Source organism: Camponotus vicinus, unplaced genomic scaffold, assembly GCF_025532165.1.
Source record: "Camponotus vicinus isolate PSW18456_S1 unplaced genomic scaffold, iyCamVici1.0 SCAF_6, whole genome shotgun sequence".
Taxonomy (NCBI): Eukaryota; Metazoa; Arthropoda; class Insecta; order Hymenoptera; family Formicidae; genus Camponotus; species Camponotus vicinus.
This window is the reverse complement of record NW_028141978.1, coordinates 6,324,212-6,341,903: the sequence shown is the minus strand read 5'-3', so window position 1 is coordinate 6,341,903 and position 17,692 is coordinate 6,324,212. Positions and strand designations below refer to the sequence as shown.

Sequence of the window (17,692 nt, the reverse complement as noted above, 5' to 3'; positions counted from 1 at the left end):
TCCAATTTCTTATATGTACTTAACATCGCTATCGCGTCGCTTGATAAGCAAAATAAACGCTTTAAACCGTAAGAATATAAACTCGAATGTCAATTTGAACATAGAAAAAGTTAATAGTAAATGGAAACAGAATATTTCTAAAAAAAATTTCCTGTATCCTAGGATAATAATTTATATTAGAAAAATAGATGTTAAATTTAAAAAGAAAATTATCCATATAGTTTTATCTTACTGTAATTATTGAAAAAATATTTTATTTGCATTTTTTTTTCAAAAAATAAATAGTTGCTTATGCAGCAAAGATAAAAAAAATGTCATCATGACACATTATATATCATAAATGTATCTTTGCGTTTAAAATATTAAAATTTAAAAAAAAATTGAAGTGACCTTCACGTGACCTTCAAATGACTCTTCAAGGTCAAACCAATGGTACCATCTTATGGCCCCCTCGAAACCATATAACTTTTGTCCGAAACATTTTTTCATAATTTCCATATTTTTCGAGATATTTGCCTGGGGCGATTAAAATGAAACACCCTGTATATATATATATATATATATATATATATATATATATATATATATATATATATATATATATTTATCAACGTGTTTACAAAACATACAATTGTGAGAAAAGCTTTAGCTTTCTCTATTCTCTTTCATGCAAAGACGGTTAAACATTCTCTTTGTAGTTTGGCATAAAATAAAAATCCTAATATCTGCAATTCGCTGTCGTTGGTCACTCACTCAGCACGAAAGTGAACTATACAAGAAGGAAGAAGTTTTTGACTTCCAAAATGTGAAACTGTGTTCACAGATCGCTGATCGTAATAAGTTGCCGCAAATAAATTGTGATCATGCATATTTTATAGTAACGCGATGGCATTGCTTATATTATGAATAAAATTTCGAACGCTTTCTCTTACCGGCTATAGTAAAGTTTATATGTATAATATAATTGAATCAGCCTATATCTCAAACAATGAAATGGATATCGAGACAAGAAAACAATCTAAGAATACTTTATTGGTGATACAAAAAACGAATATCATAAACCTTAAATATAATTTATAAATAATTCATACAGATAAAACGACTAATAAATATCAAGATATGTATCAAAGGAGAAAAAATTTTATAATTGCATCTGCCCATTGTGGCCATAATATTTTACCGGAAGATCATATTTACGAACATAAGTAGAAGTACACATCTACTCTTTTTTGTCTTACTATGTAGGAAATCTTTCAACAAAAGATACGTAAAAATTAACTATTGACTAATAATCGATTTAACAATAAAAAGAAACTAATTAAAGATATAATATCTATTTAAATTTTTATACGAAATGCCCTGCAAAATAAAGTTTATTTACAGCCAAAATTTTTTATATCTTAGATTTTAAATATCAATTAAATTTCGAAGTTGCTTTTTCTCTCTTATTAATTTAAATTTTTTTTAAGTTTAGAATAATCTCATTGGTACATAGTTGAGCTATAAATATCCCATATATTGCAGAGCATGTATTATATAGTTTTCTAACAAATAATACTCTCTCACGATCGTAGAGATTAGCGTAAGAAATACGAAACTCGCGAAGTGAGAAGTGTGATTTGGAATCTTCATTAAGATAAGATGTCAGGTACTCCGAAAGAAGAACATTATTATCTAAGATATCATCGGCTTCCACGCGCTATTGTCGCTTTGAATCGTCGCTGGCTGGGCGGTGAGTTGCGGCTCCGCGGATTGCAGCATGGAAGCTTCCGGCTTAAAAAAGTCTATGATAGGGTGATAGTTATAATTAATTCTTCTATGCGGCTCGTGGTATTCATCGTCGAAGCCTCCGTTCTGCAACCTCGACGTGGCATCCACGTCTTGGTCGTATGGTTGACTATATCTGTATAAAGGAAGATTTATTTCGTGAAGCATTTTAACAATCTCGAGCAAAATTATTTATTTATATATAATTTTAATATAATAAAAAATCACCATATTTTGTTTAATGTTAGAAAAAATTAATATAATATTGAATAGCGTATTTTGAAAGTTTGACCAAATAAGTATTTGATTAAGTAGCTACTTAATTAGATCCTGATATTTATATTATATATGTAGGAATACTTTCAGAACTTTTAAAATCAAGTATTAAAATTTCAATTAATATATCTCTCTCTTATATGTAAAGTTAATAAATTAACTTAATTTATTTAATTTAAATTTTTATAATTAATTTTAAACCTCAAAAAATTGATTCTTTTTATCAATTTAGATATCATAATCTAACAAATTAATAAAAAACAAAGAGATACATTTATATAATTTTTTATTAATAATAAATTGATAAATTATAGAATCATTGCGTTATTTACCGGTTGATGGTCGAGTTACTATGGGAAGTCTCTGTGTAATCGTCGTGAGAAGTGGATTCTCGTCTAAAGGGTGGCCTATTGGGTCGATTAGGTCTGCCGATTTTAGTCAGCGGGCCCTTGTAGCCTGGTGCTCGCGTGTTCGGCGCGTGCTGCTGCGGTAATTTATCGTATGGTCTCGGAATCGGCGCGGGTTTTTTCGGTCTGTTTCTGCTCGGAAGAGTGAAGGTGGGCCTGCTCGTCATCTGCACGTCCAGCACTGGATTCTTGTTGCTGGAGACTGAAAAGAAAATTAGATGCATTCGTCGACGAGATCATTCGACGCGTAGACAATGATAATTAATTTCGAAATAAAGTACCGTGATTGGAATCATAGTTCGAGGTGGGAGTGTATTTGCTGATGTGATTGAGACTGCCTTGGAAATCGTCCTTGGAATCATTGATCGTCACAAAGTCCGCACCTGGGAATGTCTCCTTAGTCTTCATCGGGGGATCCTTTTGATGCGGCGGAAAAATCTCGGAGTAGCCGTGTACGTGACAGCTACAACAAGTCGGAACTTTGAATATATCCATGTGCAATCCCAATTTCTGATCCCAAGTCAATAGTCTGTGATAATTGTAAATTTGTACGCAGGAAGATCGGTAGTTTTCGGAGATGAACGAGCAGGTCGAATGTGGATTACTATAATAAGATATGTTAAATGTTATTAAAATTCAATTATTTAATAATATTTAGAAAATAGGAGAGTTCATAATTTGAAAAATAAGGTATTATTAAAAAGGATTATATTTTTTTCTTTAATAATATATATTTATAGTTATATAAAAAGGAATATTAACTTTTATTATTTCTGAGCTCTTTTTTTATCGCAGTCATATTCTGCACAAGGCAGCGTCTTATAATTGGCAGATATTTCGTGATTCTGATCAGATATACTTCATTTAACTGCTTAAAATGAAATCATTACGTAAATTGATAATTAATGTCCAAATAAATTACCTTTCTTTCTTTAATACGTAACGTTGCCATACTTACGAGCACTTTTCCAATCGTATCGTCTGGGTGTGTTCGCCTGTATTTATTATATACTTCCAGACTCCGGAAGCAGCTCTCGCCAATTGCGGGCGAGCATACTTGACAGTCGATGGACAAGTGAAACCCTCCTCCACATTGTCAAAGGGATTGTCAGATCTTCCGAGGCCAAAAATGAATGGTAAAAATAAATGTCATTACGCAAATGATTAAAAAATGATGTACAAAGTGTATTTAAATATTTTTTAAATATTTTATTTAAACGCAAATTTACTAAGATATAGAATACGCTGAAATATAATTTTAATATTAATTTTAAAAGAAAAAAGTAAACAAGAATATTTTTATTACCTTTTAATCTCATTGCTCTCGTATCTGTTCTCGTATTTATTCTCCAAAGGCAAGGGACTCGGTAATTTTTCTTCCGCGCTTCCATAATCTTGTGCTTTGTAATCAGTCAACAATGCCGCTACCATTTCCTTATTGGATCTCAAACTCCTCATAATCGCTTCGCTAGAAAGTTAAGGCCGCTATTAACGGTTTTTCGCTATAACGGAAACAAACAGTAGCGATATTTTCTCCAATATAGAAAAACCTTTTCATATGCATTTTTTGTTTGAAAAGCTGAGGATGATATAGACTCTAGAAAGTTATGAAGTTTAGGGAAATTTAGCAGAGAGAGAATGTATCCTCTATAAAAAAATTAATTATTGTAAATTATTTACAACAAGAATATATATATAATTTTAAAAAATTTTAAATAAAATAGTAATTATTAAGAAAAAATTTTTATAATAATTTTATTAGCTAAATTCTATTAATTTAACTTTTGCTCAGTCGTTTATTTATCTCTAACATTCGATCATCTTTATTTTAATCATCTCAAAAAAGAGATACGCGAAAAGTGAAAACTCTGCGGGCTCCCCAATTAAGACGGTCCGAGAGATTTTAATCTCGCCCGTATGCAAATTGCCGCATAACAATGTTCGTCATTAATTCAATGCCGAAACGAAAGTTCCGGGCAGACTCACTGTGGATAATCGTTGGCCTCGAGACACACTGTCTTCGTAAAGAAAGTGCATTCGTTTTCCGTGGGCCTTCTCTTCGGATCATTCGGACGTTTAGACGGCCGTATGACGGGCAGCCTTGATTGACCTGGAAATCGAACGAATTACAATGATCTTAGTTGATGTATACTTTTATTCGTCGCGATTGTTAAATCGCAGAAAACTGACCTGTATAAACGTTCCTTCGATTCGGATGGGATGGTCTCGCTGGCCGCAACGGTGTAATATACACGGGTCGTCGTCGCTCTTGCGGTCTTATTAATCGCAGTTCTTGAGCCTGTAATTTGGAAGAATTCAGAAAAATTCTGCAGAATTCAGAAGAATATTGTTTTTACGAAAATTTTCACAAAAACTTAGTATTTTTATTTCATCTCCGATTCACATACAAAAGATACTTCATAATCATAATTAATAAAATTAAAATTTCCTTTTTTTACAATTAACAAATATCGTCTAATTAATTATATTTATTGATTGTAATCATATGTACGCGATTTTATGCGAAATTTATAATTACACTAATGTATGCGAATTTTTATTATATTCTTCATAATTATCAGAGTCCACAGTATTGTCTGTGCGCACTGACCTTAATGATCGTTTATATATACTTAAGAGGAACATTGTTTAAACATATCAAGTGTATTTTATACTGCATTAACAATATATGTATTATCAATTCAAAATTCATACATTTTCTTAGATATTTATTTAAATATTTAACATATCGATTAAAAAACAAACAAATTATGTGTTTATCTTAACATATAAAGTTGTAAACTATTGAAATAAATAAATGTGATTGCTAGAAAAAAATCACAAAATAGCCCAATTTAAATGCGAGTTTTATTTTATATAGTTTATCGTCGAATCCAAAAGTATAATTAGACTTGTCATAATATTACTGTTTATCTATATGTGCGCGTCTATGCATGTCAAATAAATCTAGCCGTATATATATCCGTCTATATCCGTCCAAATCGCTAATTAATGTCCGGAATGGAAAGTCGTTCTTTCTCAATCGATGTATCTCATACTTGTATAGAAGCCGCGACACTACTCACGAAATTCACGAGATGGTCCTTCCAATCAAGCGTCGCAATAAAATATGTCGAACGCGTGTGAAAGTATTATTCGCATAAAAGGTACCGTTTAAAAGACCGACGTTATTGAACTGGCACAAGTGAAACCGTACGATGTTATTCCTCCTAAATCCAAGAACGCTACAATCTTAATTGCGGTCCTTGATCCGGGAATATCGAGAGAAGGAAATAATGTTTAATTGCAAATAAAAATGACAGATGCATCGAATCTGTGTAATAAATATAATCAACGATCTATCTATTAAATTTATGCGACCGACGCGAATGTGGACATTAACTTTTTGGTTTAGAAATCGCGTTCGTAGATCTGGAATATTTATTACAGGTTTCATATATAAAATTCAATATTACAAGCATCGCGCCGCATGAGAAACTCGCGTCTCTGCCGCGGGAAAACACACATATATATTATAATTAACCGATGAGATAAATCTCGTTGAAATTTACGATGAGTGGACACGTCAAACTCGACTTTCTACCGTTCGCTCGCCGGTGGTAGATAAAAAGTCGAGGCACGATAGATCATTTATGCGTGAACGTGCGTCGCATAAATTTGCGTTATTTTTTATTTGCACATTTCAACTCACCTCCGGTAGCGCTTCGGGCATCTCATCCTCTTCCTCCTCGTTACTCTCTTCCGAGTCGGAATCATCGGATGATATGATCTTTGCTATATCCATGCTAATTGGTAGCATCAATTCTCTGCTCGCATTTTCTCGTTGATTCCCGTCGCCTAAGAGAGATTGTGCTTCCTCGAGTGGCGGAAAAGTCGTGTCGTTATTGGATATTCTCGTAGAAATTATCGTCGCCATTGCCAATTTTTGTGGCGGAGACATGCTACGCATTATTGGTATTACTTCGCCAATTTGTTCGCGCTTTTCCGGTATCTTCATCGCCTATAAAAAAAGAGCCAAGTATTATTTTTATAAAATTAATGAAAACACATATTCTAGAAGTAACATATTTTTTTTATTAATTGACATGGATAATTCAATGCAAAAATATTGTTACAACCTTATATTTATCTATAAATTAATAACATATTTATTTGTGCATCTACACATCTCTCTTTTAAATAAATCATATTTTACAAGAAAAAAAGAGAATTAACAAATAATATTATAAGTGTATATGCCAATTGACTACAAATATACAGTTAATTTGAAAATTTACCGGTTCAAGTACAAATCTGTTTACTCACGGATGCCACTACTTCTTGTACTTTGCTTGTTTTGTTTTTGTCCTCGTCAACCACCTTCAGCAATGTCGGTATCTTCTCTTGAGCTTTCTCGCCATCGTTAACATCAATATTGTCAGCATTCTTCTTGGCATGGATCGGGGACAGTAGCACGACTGTCTAGAGAATGAAATAAATAATCGTCGAGTATATTGTGATACATAATTTTTACAATTGTTGTAAATATCATATGGATAAGCAAATCGAATCGTTGAGCATTAGCATAGCACAATAAAATTAAATGATGCTTGCATCATCAGCTCTAATCAATTACTCAAAATTTTTTAAAAATTAAACATTTAATACTTTCAAATTAATCGATTAAGTAGAGTTAATTAACTAATTAATAAATATACTTTTAAATATTACCAGCGAGCTGTAATTATTAACTATCAGACAAAGATGTGCTTGATGCAAGATATGCGGGAGATAAATGGACAAATTTTCATAATGCGAATTAATAATATGTTAATCAACTTCCGATACCGCTAATTAGTGGACGTCGTACGTGAGATTTAATGCAATACGAGTGAAAACGGCGCGTGCGGTTGAGCGAAGGGACAATAAAATGCAATTTCCTCGGAGTAACAATCGTAACGAGCGTGCAACGCCACTGCACATAGTTGAGAATAAATCGCAAGCAAGCGTAAATTACGTTACACGTATCTCCTCTTGTTTGCCAAGAGCGTGATTCCGATTATCGTAAAGGAGATCTTTTCTTACGAGAAGGAAGCTCATCCGTTGGCATTTACGTTCGTTGCACCGGAAACGCAGTGACTGTAATGCGTCTCTGCAGGGATTCGTGTTGCAAGTTTATGCAATCGTCAAAAAGAAACAGATCTTTAAAATCTCATCACAAAATCGTTATACGAATTTAATCCCTTCTTGTATCCGCGATATATATATTCCATTAACTTAAAGATATAATTTGTGTATATAATGTCCTCCCAGAGAGAGACTTGGATTTAGTGAAAGTAAATGGTCGTAAGTTTTCATTACTCTTGATAGTCGACAACCTGTAATTGACAACTTGATAAGCATCCTGCGATTTAATTATCTTAACTAAGCGAGATAATTATTATGAGTGATGTATAATCATGTTGAAAGCATGCATGGAGCATTAAATTCATATTAAAGAATTTAAATTCATATTAATGGAGCCAATATTGTACTTATCGTTACTTACATTTCATTAATGTTAATAGATCGATATTCTTATAATTAATGCTTATGAATTTCTTTATGTGCTTTAACATTTAATGAAATAAACCGTTCCAACAGAGATACGAGAAAATATCTCTCGTAAATCTTTTAATAAAAGCAACTAGTTTCGCTAAAATATAATTAAGTTTAAAAGAGCAAATGCAACCACGCACGCATGTAAGAGTTCATTGACCATAACACATCATATACGGTTTTAGTCCTAGTAGAGATAACTTCTCAAGTGTAATATAAATGACGACTCGATTGTATTATGCACTATATATTAATAATTAAAAACGTATTTTTTAATTTTACATAATGAAAATTATTCAAACATTATATTCTTAAGTATATAAAAATTATAATTATATATAAATATTAATTAAGTGAGAAAAAATATAAATTATAATTAAATATTAATAGTGAGGAAAAATATAATCTTAGAGTAATCGAGAATAAGATTGATAATAATCTTTAAATTTTTACCAAAAAAAGATAGAAATATAATATTTTGTGCGTTCATTCATCAAAAATAAAACTTTAGCTGATTATATATGAAAGAATACAAATATAAAAATTCATTTTTTTTACAATATACATTATTTCATTCCCTTTTAGGGTTAAAGCCTTAAATTATTCGCAGTTTTCCATTTGACGTAACGACCCAGTAATCATTGAGCTGAACGGACGATTTCACTGGTATTCAACAGGTTCTTCAGCGAAGTGAACGAAATCGCGTGACTCCGTTTGAGCATTCCGAGATGCGTATTCCGGGTCGGATAATTTACGTTGATAAAAAAAGAAGCCTTTCGCGAATTCTTGCGCGAGAGCGAACTCGGTATTTCAGCACGTGCGAGGGGCATTTATTACTTTTCCTCATTCCAGTGGATCAAGGTCGCGGCAAAGGTTGTTCCACTTTGGACCGCGTAAACTGATGCAGGAAGCATCATACAAAAACTGAGAGAACGATGAACTCCATTTCACTCCTCTATTCAGCCCCAAACAATCGTATATGTAAGAAAATATTCTTTAACAAAAACCACCAGTTGAATAAAATTATCTCAAATATAAATAAATAATAGTAACAGATTAAAATTCCTTCTTCGATGATTGGTACGAAAATCGTACATCCTATTTTGAAAGAAAGAGAGGAATTAGATTGAGAAAAATATATATATATATATATATATATATATATATATATTAGATAAAAATATTTTTCTTATGAGATGTATATTCTTCTATCATTCTACTTTTCGTGCGAAAGATAAGAGCATTAAAAACGTAAAAGCTTTATAATTTAGCAGTAGTTGCAAAATTAAAAAGTTAAAGTGGCAATTAGAAATTTCTACTATTTTTAATCACAATTGCAATACTAATCATACTAATTATATATCGCCGAAACCAAAATTATTCTTACCAGTAACACCCAGCATAACCGTCTTATCCTCATCCTAACAAATCACTAAGACTCATCAACAGTTTCAATATCAGTCAATATCTATCACGAATCCCACTGTTACTACCACTGCAACTGATTATCAATCTCTCGACACTATTTAATTAAGAAAATATCACTGAAATGATGATTTCCACTTGAACGAAACAATTATCTTCCGATTCACAAACGTCACGTGTTTGCACAGGATCGAGGCTGCCTTGAAGGATTCTTTATTTCAGAGGAATCTCTCGGTGCCGATGTTTGTTCGCTAAATCCACCTACAGCCGATCTGCTCTTCGAACTGGCGCGAAACGTCAGTCAGTTCTCCCGTGGTGGTAGGAGACGAGAAGAGCCTCCCCACGTGGTCCACGTGGGGATAATATAGAAACGCAGAATCTCCCCCTCGTACAACCATGACCGAGAAAACCGGACCGTCGTCGGGTTGGTGGATAAGCGTGTCGTACCGGAGAGAAGGAAGAAGTCGGCCACAAATCGAGCTCCTTCTCTCCATTCGCACGAGAGAGTCACGTCTTTACTCTCAGTCAACAAACTACACGCAGCATCGCACTCTTGTACCGCGATATACAAGGTGCTCGAGGTTCATCATACTTTCTTTCACTCCCTCAGTTATATTCTTTAAGTCGATTTAAGTTTCCTATAATAAATTTCCTAAAAAATATCGAAATTTCAATTCTTTGATCGTTAAATTTTTTATTTAAGAATTAATTATGTGGAAAAATTGGAAGCTATAAAAGAAACACTGCGTTCTATTTAAATTTAGATAAAGAAATGATTCTAAATTGAGAGACCGATAGGCAAAAAAAAAATGAGAAAAACGTACGGTACATCTTGTACACTGTAATTGTATCAATGTCGGGTTAACAGATGATCAACACGCATTATTCTTTCTACGATTCCGGATCTAATACTTTCGATGTGACACTCTATTGTGCCGAGAAAGTTTTGCCTCACCATTGATCATAGCGATCTTTTCTTGTCACATGCGTAAAACAGGTGACTCTATAAAATATCTTCGACAATCTCTATGTAATGATAGAAAGCCGAGATTTTTTCCTTAAATATCGAACAATTTTTTCTTTCTCAATGAAAATATTACGAACGAAAAATTAAAAAAAATTAAAAGTTAAATTCTTTATTTAATTTTGATTAATTTTAAAGTTGGAAATTTTGAGTAAAATGATAAATACAAGTCTACTTGAAAATATTTTTAATATATATTGGAATATTTAATCGATGAAAAATAATTAAAAATATAGAGATTAATAGATAGAGATAGATAGATAGATAGACAGATTGATAGATTTTATTTATTCGAAGGCTATTATCACGCATGATTTAACTTGAGATTTACTCGAAAACGCGTTTTTATTATAATAAAATATTACATTTATTCAGTCGCGATTTAAATATTCGCATCGTTTTTACAGTACCGTGAAAAAAAATTAATCGGCATGAGCGGTATAGTGGGTTAACCGATGAGTTGTTTTCTCTATGATTGCCACTTTATGTCTCTTACTTTCAATAACACGATTAACAGTATACGATTGTTTAGAGAAAGTCACCCAATTTCGCAATATTCTCCATATAATGGCATATTGATCATTGTGCTCGATTGCTCTCGACATTACAATAATAACTTATTCACAATAATAACTTATAAAAATGAATTTTAGAAAATATATGTATGGCGTGCGTTCATATATGTATATGTGTGTTAACAGAAGGTGTACTAATTCAAGAAGTGTACTAATTTAATGTTACGTTAACTGTACCGTTTGCAAAATTGGACAGCTCAGCAATTTAGATTTGAATTAACTTCTTATTACTTAAAAATGTAGTTCAACAGTATCGATTTAAGAGTGTCGAATTTATAAAATCGGGACAATCTTATTTAGTATATATAATTCATAAGAAAAAATTTAATTCAAAATTTCAAATGGTATTTAAAGGAAAATGGTTACTAAAAAATGAAAAAAATTAACTCTTCTGAAAAGTATTTTATAAAAGATATTGCACAATATCACACTACTAGAAATACCATGCAATTTTAGACTGCAATTGTAAACTTTCTCATCTTAGATTAACTCATCTGAGATTGCTTGGAAAGTGCACTAAACACTGTAATATCCAGTTATCTATGTAATATCTGTGGAAAAATAACGGCGAAAGTGTTATGCTATATATAAAGTGCGCATTTTGAATCAAAAGTGCGATAAAAAAACGCGCTAAGATATAGATACAAGGATAGGAACACTTTCTCACGTTAATTATATTTCGCATTCATTATGATATCGTCATGCTAATAATAATATGAATTTCTTAATCCCCTTATTTTTACGAAACTGCTTTGCGAATAGCTTCGAAGGAAGAACTTAAAAATATATTACACGCATCTATTTAATTAATGCGCGTCATTTAAGAATCATTTACAAAGTGGCTTTCTCCTTCACAAATCAGTATTAATTAAAATTAATTTCTTGACATTATAAATATATATTGTCTACTACAAATATTATATATTTTTTGTAACTTTGTATAATTCACGCGCGTATTATACAAAGTATATTGCATGTAGACATGGTTTTGCTTGAGAACGGGAAGGATCCTAAAAATCACGACGCATTTCTGCTTTTGTTCTCGGCGAGTAATTTAGCGTTGAAATAACGGTAATTAACGTATGTGACCTAAGACCTCTTGCGTCAATTACTTTCTTTTTTCTCTTCACAAAAGCGAAACACATTGTATTCAAAATATACCGTAACTTTGCGCTCCACTTGAAAAATTTATTTCTTATCTTCTCTTCTTTTATCCTCTCTCTCTTTCCCTCATCAAACACGATACTTCGTTTCTATTAACAGCTGCTTGATGATGACGGAAGGGGCGAAAGCGGCGTTTTTCGCGTTACACGCGAATGGCGCGTTTTCGTTTCAGTGCTCTCTTGAGCGACATGCTAATGTTATCCGCGCGATGTACGATGTATCATGAAGAAAATGTTGATTTGGTACGCGGCTGAATTGTTTCGCGGAGAGGTCGCGAGTAAAACGTGCTGCTAATTCCCGCTGATATTAAGAATTACCATTAACCTACTTTCATGAGAGGATGAGTATCACGAAGTAAAGGACATTCGTTCTTTGGAAAATGAGGTCTTAGAGAATGTCTTATAGTCAATCGTATAATATGAAAATTGGAGATCGTTGTTGTATTAATAATTAAATCGCTACACTCTCTTGAGAGGGTTGAAAAATGATAATTTTTGAAAGATAGAGTGCGATCTGAAAAAGAATCACAAGATTGACAATAAGATCTCTTAAGGCTTTATGATAAATCTCATATAAGCAAATTAAAATTTTCGTGGCGTTCATTACAATGCTATTTATAATTAATTAAAAATTTACACCCGCCTAAGCCTAAATTTATGAATTTCTAAATGCCTTTGGCGGCTTCTTTCGTCACTTTATAAGGTGATCAATAGACAGCTGATCGATGTACATAAGTTTGCCGCGTGTTTTCTGCTGATCCATTAAATCGTGGATTAATCCTATTTAAAAAACTTGACGAAGATAAAAAATTAAAAACAGTCATCCCTATAATATAACAAAAAGTTTACATACTTAAATGTAATGAATTATTAATGTATTAACTGGTGACATTTAAATTAAGGAAATTATCCATAATTTGAGTATTCAAACATAATTCTCATATAACGAAAGTAATAATTTTCATAATTTTCTCAAAAATTTTTTTGAGCTCATACACTAAAAAGTTAATATACATTAAAAAATTAATTTTTAAGGTTATGTACTTTATTTATTTACAGATTTAATAGTTAATGCATATCAATAACAAAAATAAGTCTTATTGAAGGAATAGTAAAACGCAAGCAATTAACTGTCAACTTTTCTAACATATATATTATAAAGTAATGATACATGTCCAGAAGAAGTACAAATTAATATAAATTAAATTGTTATTCACAAAATATCTTCTCTGCTACACAATGTAATATGAATAATATTCAGAATCTTCAGAAACTATAATAATATCGACATTTGTTATTAGAATTTTTATCTGTTTTTGAAATAAGAGAAATTTGCTATTAATTATATTCAAGCATGTACAATATTAATATAACCCATTAAATATTTTATATATTGTTATTGTTAAAAATTACTACATCAATGTATAATAATAAAATATAAATTAATATTAATATAAATATTAACATAATTTATTATTAGTATTATTATGTATTATTAAATATATACATATATATATATACATTTTTTTTAAACAAACCAATTTGATAATTGCTTTGACAGTAATGATATGTAATATATTTTTAAGGATAATATTTTCTATATAATATTTTCTATAATACTAATACAATGTTCTTAATATCTAATTCAATAATTGCGTATAAGAACAAGTAATTTTATAACAGTGTATGCAAAAATTAATCAATAACAAATATAAAGATTGTTATTCACGAAATATCTTCTCTGCTATACAATGTAATATGGGAAATGCGCTATTAATTATATTCATGTATGTACAATCTGAAATAACATACATATATTGAAAAAGGTGTGTATGTTATTTCAGATTCTATATATAATTAATAGCAGATTTCCCTCATTTTAAAAGTAGATAAAAATTCTAGTAACAAAATGTCAATGTTATTATAGTTTCTGAAAATTCTGAATATTATTCATATTACATTGTATATGTGTACATTGTGTATGTGTAAAACATTTGACATTAAATTTAAGATCTTTTCTTTTTCGAGTACAAAAACTATTCCGACTAAACTTTGATTAATTAAATCGGGGTCTAATTTTATGTAATAAAATCCGTCATAATAATTCAATTTTCTAAAATAATAAAAAATTAAGAATATTATTTATTAAAACTAATAATTCTATTCATACTAGTAATTTTAAGCAGATATGACTTGAAAAATTAATTAATAGTTTATCGAAATTATTCTAAGACTTTTATTACGTTACAATCATTAGTTATATAAAAATTATAATTCTACAATATCAATCAGTATTAATTAATCAAATAGAAATCTTTCATGAACAGATACAGATTCTTCACTCGTATTTGAAGAACGCAGTCAATATGACAATACGGATAAACAAAATGTAAGAAGACCAACCAAAAGATATATTTTTAAATATATAAACATGTTAATGTAAAGTTTCTTTTTCTCACTCCATTAAAAATTGCGATCGTTAACTTGAATATGTATTCAAACATTACGAAAATTGTGATTGATTGCGGACTGCGATTTTTTCAATTTCTATCTGTCGAAATACAAACGAAATACATATACTCTTTCTTCCAAGATATTCACGATGTTCTCTATCTAAAGTTTTCTTCCTATTTCCGTAGTGTCTTGCAGCTTCATATTTACTTTTTTCAGGCATAAAATCCTTTATTGCTACTTCATATTTTTCTTTGAAAATACTTTCTTCTATTTTTTACAATATCTATTTTTAATTGTAATATTTCCATGTCAAATTTATAATTTTCTGTTATGTCTAATATAGATATATTGTCCATCATAACATTATGTACCACTATCCGAAGCATAATTCTTTGATATGCTGCTGAATAAGTTCCGTGAAATCATCCGCCCTAATTTCCTACGAAAGAAAATATAAACAAAAATATAAACGTTTTACTTATAACTATAATCACACAATAATAATGTAAAACCATATGCGAAATCGTCTAATAAAGGTCGTCTAATCATTTGCATTGTTTTTGTCTCGCCAGTTGCATTTATACATTGAAACTAGACAATGCATGCTCTTGATAAACAAATTACGTATATATATATATATATATATATATATATATATATATATATATATATATGTATAATAGTTAAAAAATCTTTAATGTTCTTGAATATTTTCTCGGTAATAATATAAAAATTCTTTAAAGGGTTAAAAATAATTTTAAGGCGGTTAAATACGAAATAAATCGAACAACAAATAGTTCTAATTTCTAAAATTTCTTTTTACAATTAGAATACTATGGATACAGTGTATATATTTAAATTATTGTAAGACGTACATTTTTTATCAATTTTTATAGAGAAACAATTATTAAAGCAACGTTACACAAAATGGTCGATTTAGAATATTATGTAAGAAAAATAAATAAGATATTAATTTAAGATGCCTAAATATAATACATGTATCTTTTCTGCGTCTCAAAAAATATTTAATTTTTAGCTTTATTTGACATTCAATCGGAATATGTCAGTTACATTTATATATTTAAGAGCGTTAAGTTAAACTTTTAAATAATTTATCGAACACATATACAAAAAAAACATACATTGAACTGTTCATAATTTTATAAATATTATGATAGAAGTACAATAATATCAAATTTTATAATATTTATATTTTATTTATCTCTTTATATTTTTCGATAACGTTTAAACGATATGTGAACAGAGATTTAACAAAAAGACAATATTGAATGGATTTATTCAAAATGATATGAAGTTTTCGAGAAAAATAATATTTTCAACACTTACAGTATTATTCTGATGTTCTTCCATTTCTTCCGTTTTTATTTCTGCTCGTGTTTCTTTGAGAGCGATGTCTTTCTCTACATTTTTAATTAATTTCGACGTCTGTTTAACCATACATGTTGATATTGTTTTTTCTGTTTTGCGAGAAACTGGTACTAAGTGTTTGAAAAATAAACAATGTTTTTTTTTACTGCTCATGTTTCTTTGAAAGTGATGTCTTCCTTTTCCTTACATTTTAAATTACTTTTGCTTCAACCAAAGATGTTGAGCTTGCATTTCCTTTTGTGCGAGAATCTGATTGTAAAAGGTTTTTCCATGAGTTTTGTATAATCCCAGACAAGATTTGCCGCCCCCATACATTGTAAACCACTTGAGTGCAAATTTCCAGATCGCAGGATATTAAAAAATTTGTAAATACTTTATTTAATTTCGTATTTATTTTCTTATCTATTCTTAATGATCTTAATGGTTGAAGAATTGTGCATGCGCCACGTGGAAGAAACAGTATTTTGAAGTTGTCATTTTGCATGACATCTTTTAAGAAGGTAAACTCCGTGTCAAGTTTGGTGAGTAAAATCACTTTGCCGCTTGTCTTTGTATAACGATGTTTATTACTCACTGAATTTATGAAGTTATTGTACCAATTTGACATGATTTCATTTTTCCATCCATCTTTTTTATTCTTAAAAATGATACCTTCCTTGTTTTTCAAATATTCTTTAACTATTTCATGTTCATATTCATAAATAAATAAAGGTGGAAATTTATGACTACCTGTAGCATTTGTACAAAACACAATATATAGACGATCATTTCTCAATTTTTCTATATCAATTTTGTTCCAACCTTGGTGTTGAAATTTCGCGTGTTGAAAATAAGTTTTAAATTTTATATATATTCGGTTCATAGCGTAAATATTATCTCTTTTAATATTTTCTTCTCCCAATTGGTGATTGAAATCTCGAATAAAGTTTTCAGCGATGTCCAATTCTTGTTTAGTTTTATCAGATTTATACAATTTATATTTAAATTGTTCATACTTTTTGGGTCTTATAATTTTTTTCGTTAAGTTTATTTCTTTATTGACTAATTTTTTTATCTTATTTGCTTTAAGAATTATTCTCTGAATTGTTTTATAAGAGATTTTATATTCATCCATAATTTGTTTAATCGAAGTTGATCTATCTTTTTCTAATTTTTCTAATTTATCCACAATTTCTATTTCTTTTTGCAACGTAAGAAAGTTTCGTCGTTTGGTTGACATTATAAATTTTATTTAAAATTATTCCCTCACTATACTTTACAGATTTCTGACTTTACAGATACTTTTAAAACTTTTGGCACACGATATGAAAGGCCGAATATAATACTGGCAACTAAAAGTTGTTATGGTTGGTTGTTCTTGAGAAGGAGTATACTAACGATCACAAACATAAACAGTATCTGACAATCGTATATCAATTCCCTAATTTTTTCATTTTTATGTTTATTGTTTACATATATTAATATTCGCTAAAACATTGTATTGCTTATAATTGACAATAAAACGATGAAGTTAACCGCAAAAAATTGTGAGAAAAATTGTTTAAGAGAAATATGTATTATCCTGTAATTATAAAAGATTTTATTAATCTTTCCATTAATTAAAAATCATTCTTA

General features: G+C 30.0%; 1 protein-coding gene and 1 long non-coding RNA gene across 2 annotated transcripts; both read right to left on the bottom strand.

Annotated features, from left to right (window-relative positions):
- Positions 1-1,012: 1,012 nt before the first annotated feature.
- Positions 1,013-9,911, bottom strand: Nt1 (Neurotrophin 1). The gene is made up of 10 exons (XM_083103472.1): positions 9,436-9,911; positions 6,777-6,932; positions 6,163-6,471; positions 4,641-4,749; positions 4,437-4,560; positions 3,757-3,918; positions 3,409-3,564; positions 2,732-3,054; positions 2,376-2,652; positions 1,013-1,903 (listed from the first exon to the last, which is right to left on the bottom strand). The coding sequence occupies exons 1-10, from the start codon at positions 9,466-9,468 to the stop codon at positions 1,675-1,677; spliced, it is 1,878 nt and encodes a 625-aa protein (XP_082959598.1). The 5' UTR covers positions 9,469-9,911; the 3' UTR covers positions 1,013-1,674.
- Positions 9,912-14,873: 4,962 nt separating this feature from the next.
- On the bottom strand, positions 14,874-16,596 carry LOC145973666 (uncharacterized). The gene is made up of 2 exons (XR_014439532.1): positions 16,037-16,596; positions 14,874-15,128 (listed from the first exon to the last, which is right to left on the bottom strand). It is a non-coding gene; the product is annotated as an uncharacterized LOC145973666 (long non-coding RNA).
- Positions 16,597-17,692: the final 1,096 nt, after the last annotated feature.